Here is a 17,310-nt window from a genome sequence, read left to right as displayed (position 1 = left end):
AGAAGGTCAAGGTAGTGTGGCTGCACCTATACCTCTATCTACTTTTAGCTCACACATATTGATGCAGAACACCTAGAGCCATTCATTTAACAAGCCATTAAAATTAAATGCAAATGATATACTGCCTTGAGATTATACTGAGGCTGAGAGAAAGCGACTGATCCAAAGTCACAAGCTCAGGGCTGAGATCAAAAATGTATTTACACCTAGGTCTCCCTAGGCCAACGTTCTACCCGTAACACTACCCTGTGTAAACATCTATTTAAATATAATCTTCAGAATGTAGGCATTTAGAGGAGTTGTCACTTACATCTGTAGATGCCGTTAGGATTTTGGAAAGAATGACTCTTGCTAATCCATCTCTGCTGTAGTCCAAACTAGAAACAGTCAGTTTGAGTAAGTGATCCTGGTTCTTCAAGGAGCAAAGATTAAGAAGACTGGAAAAAGATGGAAACATTTAATTGTAAATCTGTATGAGAATTGGACTAACTTTAAAAATCCCTCCATTTTTCCTTCTTTGGTTGCCTTTCTCCACTATCAAACTAAGTTCTTCAGGCCAGGAATATTTATTCCCCCTGCTAAAAAAGCTAAATGTAAAGGACCCCTGACAGTTAAGTCCAGTCGCAGATGACTCTGGGGTTGTGGCGCTCATCTCGCTTTACAGGCCGAGGGAGCCAGCGTTTGTCTGCAGACAGTTTTTCCGGGTCATGTGGCCAGCATGACTAAGCCGCTTCTGGCGCAACGGAGCACCAAAACCAGAGGAGTGCATGGGAATGCCATTTACCTTCCCGCTGGAGGGGTACCTATTTATCTACTTGCACTTTTTGGTCGTGCTTTCGAACTGCTGGGTTGACAGGAGCTGGGACCGAGGAATGGGAGCTCACCCCGTAGCGGGGATTCGAACCGCTGACCTTCTGATAGTCAAGCCCAAGAGGCTCAGTGGTTTAGACCACAGCACCACCCGCGTCCCCCTGCTAAGTTACCCTAAAATCCCATGTAGTCCAATAGGATATAAATTATTTCTATTGAAAGGAAGCTAAAGAGTTTTCTCCAGCTTTCAGCATAGAAAGCTTTCTTTTCCTGAAAAATGATAGCATGCTTGGTCTATAGATTAGTTAAAAACTATAAACAAATACAGACTTGGGGAAATGTTTTGCATATTATCTTTTAAGAATGTACTGTCACTTTCATAAAATCTAATTACACACTTTTGAATCTAGTACTATTCTTAATAATGTAGATGAAATATAGATGTTTTGGATGAGCTCATTCAACTTTTAACAGTGTATGCAACCTAGTTCCTTTAGGAATCTATCTTTTTCTTTTTACAAAAAATGTAAAAATTAGGGTCAACTAACCACATCTAGTTTTACAGAAATTTAAAGAACAATGAGAGAATTCATTTTAAAACTTCTAGGATCTGAGTAGTTCAAAAGATTCTGAAGATAATGCTTACCACTGAAACACGTTACACTTTTCAAGCATTTTCACTCCGTGGGGTTGACAGGAGAGCGTACCAAAAAACAAGAAGTAGTGCTGACTAAGAGTGTTAAGTAACCCATTGTTCTGGAGGCTGCGTTCTGGTTTCAGTCCAGAAGAAGAATTGAGCCAGTGTACAATATCTTTCACTAACTCTTCGAGGTAACCATGTCCATCCTGCTTCAAAGAGAAAGGAGAAAACTTCAGTTCCTTTGGCAGCATTTCCCTGCCTCATTGAAAAAAAGACACCCATTTACATTTCTTTGGGCACAAGAGAAAGAAAGCAACCATCAAACCGAAAAGCACCCGATAAATTAAAACCAGAAGAAAACCCTTCATTGTGAAAACGCTGCAGCATGTGTAAACTTTGAAATGTGGGGAGAATCTGCTGTGATACTGCCCTCAGATGATCTTGTCACGAGCTGAAAAGTCAATTCCTGTGGGGATTATGGCTGTCACAAGAGTAAATAAGCCTCAGGCAGTCCCAGGTTTTGTGAGCGCTTAACAGTGGCAGGTGACGAGTGAAGCAGCTCAAGAACAGGTTTTTACAAAAGTGAACATAACACCTTCTGGTCCTTTCCCTCTTCCACCAGCTTCTGAATTTTGTCAAACAAAAAGAAAAGAAGAAAAGAGACTAGGACGAACACCTTTAAATGGTTACCCCTTATGTGTCACAGAGAATTAGGAATGCAAGGCATTAGGCTACAGAAAGTTGAGATAATTTTAAGTCTGTATCTACCTTTTGTTGCACCTGCCTTCCTTCCTTCTTTCCTTCCTGTCTTCCTTCCTGAGGGGCAAAAGGGCATGTTGATTTGACCTCTGTATCATCCCTTCCCAGTATCCTGAAGCCTATCAGGCTGGTGTGTAAATTTCATAGGCAAAACTCTACAAATATGAAAGCTAGATTTTTCATCAAGTGGTCTTCATCTACAATTAACTAATTATGCTTCCTAGAGTCCATGCTGCTTTGGTTTGTAGACAAAGGAATGTAGAGGAGACTTTGATTCCTGAATCCACTACTGCCTCTTATAATGGATCTCCTACAGTGCATAAGGGATGAATCAGGTGTCTATTATTCCAGCTAGGGCAAGTCTCAGGATCTATAACCACCATTTTTCTTTGTTTATTTAATGGGATGCAATTTTATCCTCTATGCTTTGTTTCCAGAAGTGTTTTTCAGCTGATAAGGCTTCCTTCAGTGAAATGAAGAGGGAAGCAATTTTTGGCAATTCCCTCTCCAACCTGTAGACACTTGCACCACTCATAAATCCGCTCCAGAGAACTGGGAGACCCTTCAGAGCAGATTTAGGGGGGACAGGGATCTGCAGGTGAAAAAGGAATTGTTGGAAATTGCTTCCCCTGCCACTCTGCTAATGCTAAGCTTGACAATCAGCTGAACGACACTGCTGGATACACTTGTGTGTTCTGAATAATAAACTTAATTATCTGGTGTGTTCTGAACCAAAGGCATCTGTTCATCCTCTAGAGCAGGCATGTCCAACACCCAAGAGACTGCAATCTACTCCTATAAAAAAACTGGCAGTGATCTACCACTGGGTTGACCAAAGTTGTTGAGGTTTTTGGGGGGAACCGGCGATCGACCGGTTCGACATACCTGCTCTAGAGTTTAGGCAGCTAGGATAGGCAGAGCTTGGGAGCTGGCTGAGAAGTGACTTGGTAACCAGCTAGATCTCTCCTCCCATAAAACTGAGAGATCTACTGCTTTGTTAACTGAGTTGCTTAAAATTAGCGATTCACTGGCCAATCAGGATGAGGGTAACTAGACACCCATTAAATACGGCTTACCTAGTGATGTCTTGCGGTGCAAGGTTAAGGAGCAGGGTAAAGACTATGAAGAACTCCAGGGATATCAAGCCATTTTTATGTTATTAATGAATTGCTACAGTTTAGGGCTCTTACTAATGTGCTAGATTCCCACCCCCGCAACTTTATATATCAATGGAATAAGCCATACATTTTTATAAACTCCATTCTTCTTCTATGATTTTGACCAGCAAATACTCATATTTCCCAGCCTGAATTAAATGTTCCAATTGCACTTCCTTTAGACCTGGCAAACCTGGCCTAATGAATCTTCTAATATTTTTTTAGAATATGCAATAAAGGTAATAACTCGCCAAAAGGTAATGCCAACAATACAAGAAGCTGCTAGTTGTTACTTAGAGCTAAACAAAATGAATCTTACCTCTTCAGATTCAAGGAGATACTCAGTTAACTGGCAACCTACAACTGTGAGCTGTTTGGCCTTTGCGTAATCCAGATCCAGGTTGGCATACAATTTGCTGCTAGGCTTGTAAAAATACATCAGTCGCCGTATAAATCTAACATTAAACAGACATATGAGGTGCTGAAAAGTTTGTTGCAAGCTTCAGGCAAATGTGTATACCACACTGTTTTATCTACGAGATGGCGAAGAGGCTTTATGTTTTCAAATGTTAGCACCTGTACTTAAATGCAAATGCTATTATAGGGTCATAGTGAAGTCAATACATTCTCTTCCCATACTAGCCTGCCTGCTCCCTGCTGCTAGCTTATGTATTGCTTGTGATTGTACTGGCTTACTGATGGAAGAGCAGATTAGTTTCCTAATACAAAACCCCCCCAAGCAATATGCATTTATTAATTTATTTGTTCATTCTATTTGCACGCTACCATTTAACTAAGTTCTATGTGCAATATATGGAAACATTAAAAATACCGTATTTTTCACTCTATAACACGCACCAGACCATAACACGCATGTAGTTTTTAGAGAAGGAAAACAAGAAAAAAATATTCTAAATGAAATAGTGGATATATGATTTTTGTGGTTCATGCTGTGGCCACAGACATGTGATCTGACAGTGAGTTTGGAGTAGCCCAATGCAAAAATCCTGAGGATCCATGTGGATCCATGCTTTGTAACCACGGAGGAGGGAAGGAAGGGGAACCATGGATCCTCTGCTCACGACTGCAGCAGATCCCCCCCGCCACCCGCAGGCATTCGCTCCATAACACGCACAGACATTTCCCCTTACTTTCTAGGAGGAAAAAAGCAAGTGTTATGGTGCAAAAAATACGGTATATAGCTACAATTCAAAACTTTACACAATAAAACTTTAAAAGCAATTATAAAAATTCCAGCAGCCAAATCTAAAATCAGCTCATGCACAGAAGCTAAAACCAATATAAAACTAGTAACTGGGAAACTTGGTCCAAAGATGCACCAGAGAGATGCACCCAGTACAATTTTTTAAAACCTATGAAAACAAGAAGGGTCTTGACCTGGTGCTTAAAAGAAAAAAAACTGGTGTCAGGGAAGCAACTTTGCTGAGTTAGTCAATAAATAGGGTGCCATCAGGAGAAAGGTCATATTCCTTGTAACCATCCATCTTACTCAATTAGGCAGGGGAAACTAGAGATCGGCATCCCTGTCCTTTTTCCCCAAGAGTTAATTCAATTCAGTGAATTTCCTTTTCTAATTCATAACACACAAAGGCCAGGCTATTCAAAACTGTAACTGGGGGAAAGACAGAAATGCAAGCACCTTTTCAGGAAATGTGTCACATTTCTTAGCAAGTGATGGTAAAAAAACATAAAGAAAATAATGAAAGATTTCACCTTTGAAAAAGCACACACAGCAAATAGAAGCCAGTGTGATGTAGTGGTTAGAGTGTTGGACTAAGACCTAGGAGACTGAGGGTCCTAGTCTTCAGGTACAGTCGTACCTTGGATCTCAAATGCCTTGGCTCCAGAACAAATTGGCCCCCAAACAACTGAAACCTGGAACTTTCTTTTGGAACCCGAAAATCTGACACGGGTTCTGCAGTTTCCAATTGGCTGCAGGCTCAGAAGCCACGCTTTGGTTTCCTAACGTTTTGGAAGTTGAACGGACTTCCGGAACAGATTCTGTTCAACTTCCAAGGTACGACTGTACAGCCAATGTACCCCACAATTTACAAGTGTCAAGAACCCCCAGAAGCAGTTGTAGGAGGAAAAGCAAGCTGCCAAGGCAGAACGGAACTGCCCCCCCTTTAGTAAATATGAATACCTGTTCCACTGTTCATCTTTGTTGAACTTTACGCTGATATTTGGCCACTGCAAAATAGATAAGAGAGTTTTGTAAGACTTGTATGTCACTTCCTTTCATTTCAATTTAATCTTCAGACGTTAATTAGGGAGCCATTTAACGGCTTACCTTTAGTATGGTCCCTATCAGATTCCAATTCCACTCAAGATTCTCTTTGTGATGAAGAACTTGGCTGTCTCTTAGATTAATTAACAGTGCTTCATCGGTATCCTTGAATAGCAGAAGGAAGAAGAGAAATCAAAGTTCAAACTGCTGCAACACTTGCATCAACATTAGAAAGTAATATACAAGTTTGCAGATTATTAAAATATATTGAACTGTAGACAGACCACCACCAAAACGTATGCCCACATTTTCTCTCTCTGCACTCAGAAGCCATGTCAGATTTCTAGTGCAACAGTTTCCCCACCCTATCTCCCCATGTAAGGTTTTCATTTAAACTCATAATTCCTAGCAACTCTTATTTTGGAAATTCAGTTTAAATCAATGAAGATTATTTGCTGTTTACAAAAAAATAATAAGGAAAATCACTGACATTGAAGTAAAATAGCTACCTTTAGAATAAAGATGTCTTTCTGCACACGATACTGATCCCTTCGCTGATGTGTTGACATGGCTTTCTGAACAATGTGATCTAGATGAAGGCTATAAGGTTTCGGTCCTCGTTTCTTCATTTCATGAAAGCGTTTTAGACAATTTAGTGCAGCGCTGGCCCGTCTACCAAGGGGGAAAGTTGACAGTCAAAATTTTCTATAAGATTACTGCCTTTAGTAAGGATCTGAAAGGATGTGAAATATAGTCAAACTGCATTTCCCAGAGATCTTTGTGCTAGAAGATGACTTCAAAGTCTAACAATGGCCTGAACAACACAGCCCCGCCCACCTTTGCACCTGCCTGTCACAGCTCCAGGAAGAATGGTGGAGAGGCAGTATGCATGACCAAGCCTTAAACATGAAAGGGTGACCTTTTACAGAAACTAATCTGAGGCAGATATAAACTGAGCCTAAATTTGTTCCTTTTAGGAGCACTCCCAATTTTAAATTAGGACAGGAAACATTCCACTTGACTACTTAAACGGCTACTGTAAAAGTTTATCACAGGCATTCTGGAGCAAACCATAACTCATTCATTAAAGCGTAATCACTCCATTTCTGGGTTCATGATCACAGGCTTTAAAAAGAGGGAAAATTTAGAACTAGAGATAACTTAGAACCATGAAAACCACTGAGAGGTTTGCTACTGATCTGAGCAAGATTCAAACTTCATTTCAACCGGGGGAAACAGTTGAAATCAGATTATTAACTGGATTAAATAGTGATTACACTCTGAACATTCTGTTACAAACAGATTAGGGATTCCACCCCACACCCCAAGGTATATGATAAAATGAGCTTTCTCATGCAATTTGTATTTTTCAAGACGTTACCTGATACTTGTCAGAATAACTATTCATTCAATTGTTCTTTATACAATTGTTCCAAATCAGTTATATTTTGGTACAGATTGATTAGGCCACGGTTTAAAGTGATTTTATGTAACCATGTCAGATGGCAGTAGTTCTTTTTTGTATTGATGAAGAAAAGGTTTTTTTTAAAAAATGGGGTCAACTGGGGAAACATTTAAATCAATTACATGAACACTGCAATAGATTCCTAATAGGTATTTTCTCAGTACGTATATTTAAATGGGAAAAACTTATGAAGATGTAAATGAGTGGTAAAGATGATAAAAAACACCAGATTAAATAGTCTTGAATATATCAAAACCTCCCTTACACTATGAATCACAATTCTTCCTCTCTCTCTCTATATATATATATATATTTAAAAGGAAATAAAGATACCAAAGGGCTTACGAATTTACTGAACCAGTGCTGCTGGCATAATCACTCATTGCATGAATGGTTTTTGTGTAGGGTGTCCAAAAAAATTTGTAAATGGCTTGTAATTTTGGTGGGTACAGGACATATTATAAACTGTACTGCGTTTCTGAGGACTTGCACATAAAGTCCAAACAGAAATATTAACACACTTGAAAACAAATGAAAACTTCAGAACAAGAAAACTAGAAAGTCGTGCTTATTGTTTTCATTTTAAACAAGCACAATCTGTCTTAATCCAGAGCTGTTTTGGCAAGACAAATATTCAGGTTTTACAGGAAGCAAAATCCCTGAGTAAATTCGTCAGCTAGAAATTTTGGGTACAATCCTAATTTAGAAATCAATGGTAGAGCTCCTCTAACGATACAGGCACTGCAGCCTGAATTCCTGAATTCTTCAGATATCTGCTAAATGTTGATTTTTCTGGGAAACCTGACAAACGTCAAGTTTGCTTGTTTGTTTCCAAGCCTAGGTCAACACACTTGGTAAGGAAGACCATGGGCCAAATCCAAAACTGTCCATGCACAAGGAATGGAGTTTCTCTTGTGCAACAAAACTTTCCCTTCCTCTCCTTTTCAGCAACCTATATGTCCCCTCAAATCTGCTCCGCGACAGAAGTCTCTGTGTGTAACACTGGGCACCAAGCACTGGGCCAGAGAGCAGCTCATGCAAAGCTAAACCATGGCTTAGTGCAAATGAAAAAATGTGCAGGATCTCAAAGTGTAGATTATGGCTGCAGTGCTCCTCTCAACCTAAGCATTACATCCAAACGTGGGCTTGTGGACTGTCTCCCCTGTACCACAAGCAGTAAACCATGGACGAACCCTGGGGTTGTATTCAACTAACTTTTACTTAGACCCACTGAAATGAATGGACCTAAACTGACCATGCCATTACTTTCAATGCACCTATTCTGAATTAATTTAATACTATCCCTGATTATAGCTTGTGGTTCATCAGGAGCACCAAACCATTGCTTAACCCATGGCTTAGCCCTGGGTAGCACAGCAGCAGCAAACTGGGGGAGGAGGTCATTGGCTGCAATCTTCACTCCAGGAACCTAAATGGCTTGGCTTTGCATTACATGTAAACTAGGTCAATGAGATTAATTATCTGTAATACAGGGTGAAGAAAAATTCTTAATTTCCCCACTGTATGGACTTTGTGTACATACGATGTACATATTAGATAGCTTAGTTTATTAGCCAAAAGAAGAAGAGAAACTTGTGTCCTTGTTTTCATGGCTTTTGTTTCTTCCTGCTCTTCGTCCTGTTTCTGCTGGGGTTTTTTTTATCTTGAAAGCCTTTCAGACATGGTACCCATTAATAAATGTTTTTACTATCATGCCCACTGCTCTGTATTCTTTGGATAATATGGCTTCTAATTTCAAATATATAAAATCACTAAAGCCATCTATTTAGATAAGTCGTAAGAAGAAGTGCAGCTATACTGAATTGGATATGCCAATTTAGGGTAACTTCAGCAGGTTACTAAAATGTATGCTTACTGTCTCTTCTCCTTTGCGATGTCAAAAGAAGCTGCCATGTTCATTAAAGTTGGTAAGCAGTGTAAGTGATGGCTATGACAATGAGGAAGAATGGTGTTTGCCTGAAAAAGAGAAGAAACATCACCGATTTTCATTTTCAGATACAGCCCAGGTCCCACCCAATGAAAACCTATTTAACTTGAATGGTATACAAACAGAACTCTGCCAAAAGGAAATCACTTTTCCTTTCTCTTTCCACTTCAGATAAAATTAAGCTAATATAGATTTTTTAAAAGTAAATACTGAATTTGACATAAATTTAAAAACTTAAAAAATTGTCCAGTAGCACCTTAGAGACCAACTAAGTTTGTTCCAAACAACTGAATTTGACAACTGTAGAAAAAGCATTTGCTAACTGCTTGTATATGTTGCAGGCTTAGACAAGATTTCTAACAATTCTCTTGGAAAACCCACTTCCTTGAGATATTATCAGTTAGCAAACCGCATTAAAGGAGCCAACAAGCAGTGGATTCATGCATCTAATGAAGTTGAATGTAACCTATTTAATACAGCTTATGCTATAAAAATATTAATCTTTAGAGTCTTGCTTTTGCTGCAAAAGACTAATTCAGCTGCTTCTCTGGAGAATGACTTTTATAGCTGGGGCTCTTAATTCTAAAAGTACAAAATTAACAACCTGCAGAAATAATGAATGATGAACATGGAGCTTGTAAACCAATATGAGAGCTGACTGTGCTCACTTGAGCCAGCATTAAATAGCCATCCAGGGATGGCCGGTAATGCACTGAAGAAAGCGAGGATCCATCAGTGAACTAGCCGAGTTTCCATAGCTGAGACAAGTCTACAGGAAACTTGACGGGGCAGGAGCCATGCTTACACACAGTCCCTAGTCCTTCTGGTAGTTCTCAGCAAGGCAGCAAGGTTTTGAATCACAGCAGCAGGAAGGAAGTAAAATTGCACAAATTTAAGATGGGGAACACCTGGACTGCCAGTAGTACATGTGAATAGGATCTAGGGGTTTTAGTAGACTACAACTTCACACGACTCAACTGTGTGATGCAGCAGCAAAAGAAGCTAATGTTATTCTAGGCTGCAACAACAGAAATATAGTGTTCCAATCAAGAAAAGTCACAGAACCACTCTATTCTGCCTTGGTCAGATCACAGCTGGAGTACTGTGTCCAGTTCTAGGCAACACAATTTAAGGAGGATATTGACAAGCTGAAACGTTTGCAGAGGAGGGCAACCAAGATGATCAAGCGTCTGAAAACCAAGCCTTATAAGGAACAGTGGAGGGAGTTGGGTATGTTTAGTCTGTTAAAGAGGAGACTCAGAGGAGATATGATAGTCATCTTCAGATATCTAAAGGGCTGTCACATAGAGGATAGAGAAAGCTTGTTTTCTCCTGCTCTGGAGGATAGGACCCAAACCAATGGATTCAAGTTAAAAGAAAGGAGGTGAGAAAATTTTCTCACAGTAAGAACTTGTTGACAGTGGAACAGACTCCCATGATAAGCAGTGGACTCTCCTTCATTGGAGGTTTTTAAGCAAAGGTTGGGTGACCATCTGTCATGTATGATCTAGTTGATATTCCTGCATTTAAGGGGGTTGGACTAGATCACCCTCGGGGTACCTTCCAACTCTACAATTCTATGATCCTATGACCTTTTTATGACCTACTGCATCTTTTACTGGGGCAAGGACACACTTTCAGGGAACCAGAGTATTCTTTGTATTGGGTAACTATACCTTCTTCCTTAAGTAAAATATTCCTTTTAAAATTATTTTGTTTTCTTCCATCCTTGGAAGATTCCCAAAGTAAAGAATTTAACCATCAGTACATGAAACAAAGTCTTCCTTACCATATGCAAAAGTTCCCCAAGTAAGATTGTTGCTCTGACGGATACATGGTCATCGCTGCTTGTGATTACTTCAACTAGACCCTGGAGTAAGTAAGAAGTGAAACTCTATTGTAACCATCTCACTGTTCTGCTTTGCCCAGAACGTACTAAAACAGAGTTAATTAATTGTCATTTAAATGAAAGTCTGAACGTACTTCTAAGAGTCCATTTCTAATGAAAGCAGAGAGAACCAGCGCCAAGTAGTTGTCCATGAGGTCAGGCCTAGATAAATGTGCAAAAGAAAATAGAGATCAGCTTCATGTTCTCTTTCATATTATCTAAGTGAAGCAGGCAGAAATGGCATTAATGCTTTTGATAACAAAATACCTTGATCTGGCTCGGTGAGGTAATATAACTTTAGCTTCTGCAGCTACAAAACCATCAGAAAGTCTCCAACTATCTTGAAACCTGCTTGGATCTACAAGAAAGCCATCGAGTGAAAATTCTGAGTTTAATTAACAAGAGCAATGGAGTATGTCAGTACCATAATCCCTAGTCACCTTTCATTTTGATTTGGTATTATTATTTCGCTCTCCTTGTCCCTCTTGATTTCTATGCTATCGTGTGTGCTTTATAGCTACATAAATAAACATAAGCTACCATTTAGTTAATCACATAATAAATGGTATCAGGTTTAAATTACAGTAGGCACTAATAGTCTCACATTTATCTCAGAAAGACATACAAATCAGTGACATATGAAAGTACACAAGGTGGACCTATTCTAAAGGGAAGTAAAATGTACTTTTCCCACACCTTAATAAAACTTTACATGTTTCAGGTTTCAGAACCAGAGAGTTGGAAGGAACCTCAAAGATTCTATGTTAATGCAACATCCCTGATGAGCGACCATGTATATGAGGGATGATGTGGATTTCTTACATCCCTTCTAGCCCTGCCCCCTTTCCATTCCCCCCCCCCCTTAATTTTACCACGTGTGAAACGCTGAATGCACACAAGTTGCAGGCTTACTGTATAGGAACCACCTTATAACAGCCATTCTTGTGAATGCAAGAAAACTGAAGCAGTATGTTTATGTACGCAAGTCATGTTGAAACCTTTTTATTTATGTTTAACAAATTAGTTTCATTACACCACATGCCTCAATCTTGGCTACATTAGGGGTAAGTATTCAGATAAATAGCATCTGTGGTGGCAGCAGGAATAAAGGGGGTTTAGTGAAATACCCAGAAAAAGCCCAGCTCTTAGCAGTACATCCTCATAAGAGTGGAAAGGTGGTACAGGGAAGTGTGAGGACTGCCTGAGCATATCAGAGCAAAAGTGGGGACAGAGGCATGACACATTCAGCCTTGTTGCAAAACAAAATCTTAGCATTTGTCTGCACCACTGCCCTTTGCCACCTCTTATTTAACTTTGTTATACTTTTGTTTATGCTCTTATTTTTCTCTGCTGTTTGCACCATCTGCAGTTCATATGTGCAAGTGAACACTGCAGGAATCATTAATGGAGAGGGGGGGAAAGGGATGCCATGAAGGCCAAGCAGCAGATGAATTAATCAGTAAGCACTTCAAGCTGCTGCTTGGCTTTATGGCATCCCTTTTCCCCTTGTTTGCCAGCTACCACTGAATTGTTCATGTGTACACATGACCTGCAGATGCACAAAAAGCAACAACATAACAGTCACAATGTAAGAGAAGCCTGTTGGGTGTCGAGGAGATAGCCAGGCTGATAAAGCATACTTGCAGGGAGAAATCATGAGGAACCTTGCAAGGAAGTTAAACCCTCTTTAAATTTTCTGATAACTAAACCTGGAAGTGGAATCTTCATCGATAGAGGGAGTCCACAATATGCTATGAATGACATCTATATGAAGCTGTCAGTAGAAGATCTGGAGCACAGGGTCATCAATATGCTGATGACACACAGCTCTATTTCTCCACAACACCTGCATCAGCAGTAGTTGTTTAAGCCCAGAACCAGTGTCTGGATGCAACTGTGGACTGGCTGAGGAACAATAAACTGGGTGGGAGAGATGGGAAGATGGAGACTCAGTGAGTAGGACTGCTCCGTAAGATAGGTCAACTGCCTGTTCTGAATGGAGGTATACTCCCTCTGAAGGAGCAGGTACCCAGCCTGGGGGTACCCCTGGATACACCTTTATCCAAGTGATATCTGTGTTTAGGAGTGTCTTTTATAAGCTTCATCTGGCATGCCAGCTACAACTGTATATGGATTGGGATAGCCTGGCCAATGCAGTGGCAAACTTGAAGCTGGATTACTGCAATGTGCTCTATGTGGGGCTGCTCGTGGGTCTGGTCCACAAGCACCAGAAAGTGAGGAAAGCAGCAGCTAGACTGTTGGTGGGGGCAGCTCTCTGACAGCATGCAGCACCTCTGCTAAAGCTTGTAGCATATGACAGCCTGTGCAACTGTTTAAGGTTGTGTTGAGTGAACAACCTGGATCCCAGATACCTGAGCACATATAACCCAGCCCCAGCACTGAGATCATCTGGATTAGCACTGCCTTTTATCTGGAAGAGAATGGGGGTGTTTCAGAAGCCACTCAGGCTTCAACTATAAGTTAAGCATTTAGTGTTGCCAGACCCGTGCTGAGAAAGAGTATTCCATCAGAGATTTGACAAAAAATCCTTGTTGCTAAGTGGCAGACATATTTCTGCCGTTTACACAGAGAAGAAGCTTCTGGTTACTGCAATTCTAAAGTAAGGTACTCATGACTAAGTCCAGCAATGAACTGCAGGGCTCAAGTACGCAGAAGCCATTACAGGAATGGACTTGATAAGCTTTCCCAATGAATGAAGAGTAACATGCAAGTTCAATACTAACCTACACTGAGAAGTGCTTCTATAAATTCTTCTGTCACGATAGGAAGAGGAAGGCGGAATATATCATAAAGAACTTCAAGCAGTCCTCGCTATAAACATAAAAAGGAACAGAATTTTAAAAACCAGTAGAAATTTAATGAATTTGCACTGGAGTGTGAGGGGTGACTTTTGCTGATACCATTTTCCCCTACAGCTGTCCACTCCCCATAGTGGCACAGAGGACACAGAAGGAATAAGCAAAATAGTCTTCCATAGCATGAATTGCATTCTACAGTTTGTCACAAATAATTTAACATTACAGACACATCCTAAGCTTCTGCCTTTTGGAAGAATGACCACAATAAAATAACATTGCTCATTCATACAGTTTTAGCATTTAATATCTTGTAGTGAGCAGTTAGGCTTGTTGCAAGTCACAGATGCCTAGTGAACACATTACAAATAATATGAGATGGCTAAGGGGTATATATAGATTCACTCTTTACTCTTCCAGCTGTTTTCCCAACAGTATAAAAAACCCTCAACTCGTTTTGTTTGTTAACTCTCTTGCTCTAGAACCTATCTCGTGCTCTCATTTCATGATTATTTGGGTCAGATGATGCCACTTCAGAGAGATCTGACCCATATTCAGCTGCCACTCTCCTTCTGTCAGAGACCCTACCCTCTCTGCTCCAACACTGTAGCTTCAGGCAGCCAAGAAGGATTAATCCCGACTCTCCTGCCCTTATTTCCAAGTGACTGTCTTCCTCAACTTACAGCTCCCCAACTCTGCTCATTCTTGAGAGAGGTTCTGTAGCCTCTGAGGACTGCACCAGAACATTAGTAGCTTTGTGGCACTTTCAGCCACAGTTACTTCCAGCTGTCAGTTATGCCATGGAGTCAGAGGGCCAACGTGTGCACAACCTCCAATAATACAGATATATACACACAGAGTGATTTCTGAGAAAACAGAATTTGTACATCTGTCTACACGAAAAGAGCAAGCATACAAGCCCTCGGAATCCATCTTGTAGAAGTCAAACACATACCCTTATTTCCATATTAGGTATACACAGCACTCCAATGAGAGATTGGATCCCGGAATTCCCAGGCTTGCATAAACTAATAATGCCTAAAAACAAAATAAAATGCATAATTACATAACGGCAAACTCATGTGCAAACACCCAGTGGGAAACCTCTGCCACAGGCTGAACAACAGACAGTTGGTCTAAAAATAACACAGCATAAACTTCACAGGATTTCTAGGACCATGAACAAATTGTGTTTCTTTTATCATGGAATCATCATCATAATATAGCTCAAAGAGAGCAACAGATTTGCTTTGCCAGGAAGCAACGAAATAAGATAAAATAATAATCTTGCCCATAGTGATGCTACCGAAAAAATGGGAATCATACTAGGTAATTATTGAAACTTAAGAATCCTGCAGGTTCAGAAAAGGAGCTTCTCTACTCAAACACCCGGTTCTCAAGAGTGCAGCCAGATGATAGCCCCTGGTATTCAGAGGTTCACTGCCTCTGAAGACGGAAACAACATTTGGATATCATGGCTAATAGTTGTTGATAGACCTAGAACTTCCATGAATGCACCTAACCCTTTTCCAAAGCCACCTAAGATAATGGTCACAACCACATCTTATGGCAATGAACTGCACAGCCGTGAGGTGAAGTACTTTATAAACCTCCACCACATCTCCCTTTGTTTTTGTCTTTTTGCCAACGACAAAGCTTTAGCCTCCCATCAGAACTTCTAAAGAAGTTATCTTTTGTGTCCAGACAATTTCAGAGTTGTGTTTGTCAGGAACGAAAGGCTTTTTAAAGGCCACCTCTGGGTTGTGGAATTCTCTCCCTAGAATTCATCTCATCCCCTCCCTGATGGCTTTGTGTTGCTGTAAAAAACCTTCCTGTTAATGCTCTTGCAACAATTTATTTTGTTCTTATTTTATCAGCTACTTTGTCATGTTTTAGTTCTAAAAGATTGACAAGACAGCACTGATTCTGATACTTGTTCTTCCTCAGCAGTATTTTTTCTTCCGTATGTTTAGTAATTCTAGCTCCTCCTGAATCTTTTTTAAAAGTCGCAATACACTGCCTTTCAATCCAGTGATAAGAAGGCCAATTTCAGCAGCAAGTTGCATATACTGTCTGCTTCCCCAAATACTGGCTCATCCAAACTCCACAGCCTTCTGGGATTAGGCATGTGCTTACCAATGCAGGTGACTTTTCCATCGTGGTGCCCTATCTATGAAATGTTCTCTTTGGGGAGGCTTGTCTAGTGTCTAAATGGTCATTTCAATCCCCCCCCCCCCCGGGATATCTATTTTCATAGGCCTTTTAAATGTTAGCTGAAGTGGCTTTATTGTATCGGCTGTGTTTGTTACTTTTTCTCCCAATTCAGTATTGGTTGATTCAACTTTGCAGTTGCAGCTGTTTTATTTTAAAATTGACATAAATATGTTTATTTCACTGCAAGCTGCCCTGATAACTTAATTGAGCTCAGGCAGGATGCACATTTTTAAAGCATTAACAGTTAAAAGAGCTCCAATTACCACATTTGATTTTTAAAAAGAAATCTTGGGTATGTGTGTTCTGACCAGATAATTCATTCATTTTTAATTTGTCAATCAGTTCTCAAACTTCACCTCTTGGTGCATCTATCTGAAATGGTTGTTCAGAACAATTACAGCCACCCTCCACAAATGTGGTCCACGAAAAGCAGATCTCCCAATATTGTAAACCACCCATTTTCACGTGAGGCACACAAGAGTGTGCATACACACACACACACACACACACACACCTCCAATAACATATACCTTTTTTCTACACTCCAAGTATGCCATCATTCTAAAGGTTAAACCAAGTTCTTACCTGCCCACGATCGAAATGTTGCAACAATTCCCATTTTACTAGCAGACAGCCGTGCTTCTCGGTCCTCCCTGCCATAAAAAACAATATTGAGAATAAATATCCATGTTAAACTGAGTCATGTTTATTAAACACTCAAATTGGTATCTCTGATTTGTGACAATTTTTAAATTTTAAATTGTTAAATGTTAAGAATACAATATGATATGGTATGGTATGGTATGGTAAAAGGTAAAGGTACCCCTGCCCGTACGGGCCAGTCTTGACAGACTCTAGGGTTGTGCGCCCATCTCACTCAAGAGGCCGGGGGCCAGCGCTGTCCGGAGACACTTCCGGGTCACGTGGCCAGCGTGACATCGCTGCTCTGGCAAGCCAGAGCCGCACACGGAAACGCCGTTTACCTTCCCGCTATAAAGCGGTCCCTATTTATCTATTTGCACCCGGGGGTGCTTTCGAACTGCTAGGTTGGCAGGCGCTGGGACTGAGCAGCGGGAGCACACCCTGCCGCGGGGATTCGAACTGCCAACCTTTTGATCGGCAAGCCCTAGGCGCTGAGGCTTTTACCCACAGCGCCACCCGCGTCCCGGTATGGTATAGTAGGGTATGGTAAAATACAAAATGAAAATTATGGGTTTCTTCCCTGCCCCACCCCCGCCCCCATTTTCTCTACTGAGGATTGTCAAAATGAAAATTGCCATGCATGGGACAGATGGCTTAATGGTACATGGAGTGCTCAATATTGGAGGGGCAGGGAATAGTATCACTCATGAAACTGTGCCCTCA

The 17,310-nt window shown here is 40.6% G+C and overlaps 1 protein-coding gene across 3 annotated transcripts in view; it reads right to left on the bottom strand.

The window, feature by feature from the left end:
• The window catches only part of RICTOR (RPTOR independent companion of MTOR complex 2), a 56,374-nt gene that overhangs the window by 16,801 nt on the left and 22,263 nt on the right, over window positions 1-17,310 (bottom strand). Inside the window, exons 10-23 of one of the 3 annotated variants that reach the window (XM_028747862.2) lie at window positions 16,531-16,598; window positions 14,687-14,769; window positions 13,660-13,747; window positions 11,183-11,273; window positions 11,011-11,077; window positions 10,817-10,897; window positions 8,956-9,056; window positions 6,124-6,286; window positions 5,678-5,779; window positions 5,531-5,577; window positions 3,686-3,821; window positions 2,219-2,266; window positions 1,457-1,659; window positions 311-437 (exon numbers count right to left, since the gene is read on the bottom strand). In XM_028747862.2, coding sequence (XP_028603695.2) covers window positions 311-437; window positions 1,457-1,659; window positions 2,219-2,266; window positions 3,686-3,821; window positions 5,531-5,577; window positions 5,678-5,779; window positions 6,124-6,286; window positions 8,956-9,056; window positions 10,817-10,897; window positions 11,011-11,077; window positions 11,183-11,273; window positions 13,660-13,747; window positions 14,687-14,769; window positions 16,531-16,598 — 1,405 coding nt within the window. The remainder of the gene's footprint in view (window positions 1-310; window positions 438-1,456; window positions 1,660-2,218; window positions 2,267-3,685; window positions 3,822-5,530; window positions 5,578-5,677; window positions 5,780-6,123; window positions 6,287-8,955; window positions 9,057-10,816; window positions 10,898-11,010; window positions 11,078-11,182; window positions 11,274-13,659; window positions 13,748-14,686; window positions 14,770-16,530; window positions 16,599-17,310) is intronic. The other 2 variants (XM_028747863.2, XM_028747864.2) reach the window with 2 other exon arrangements.

This window comes from Podarcis muralis, chromosome 11 (assembly GCF_964188315.1).
Source record: "Podarcis muralis chromosome 11, rPodMur119.hap1.1, whole genome shotgun sequence".
NCBI classification, from domain to species: domain Eukaryota; kingdom Metazoa; phylum Chordata; class Lepidosauria; order Squamata; family Lacertidae; genus Podarcis; species Podarcis muralis.
This window is presented reverse-complemented; position numbering and strand designations above follow the sequence as displayed.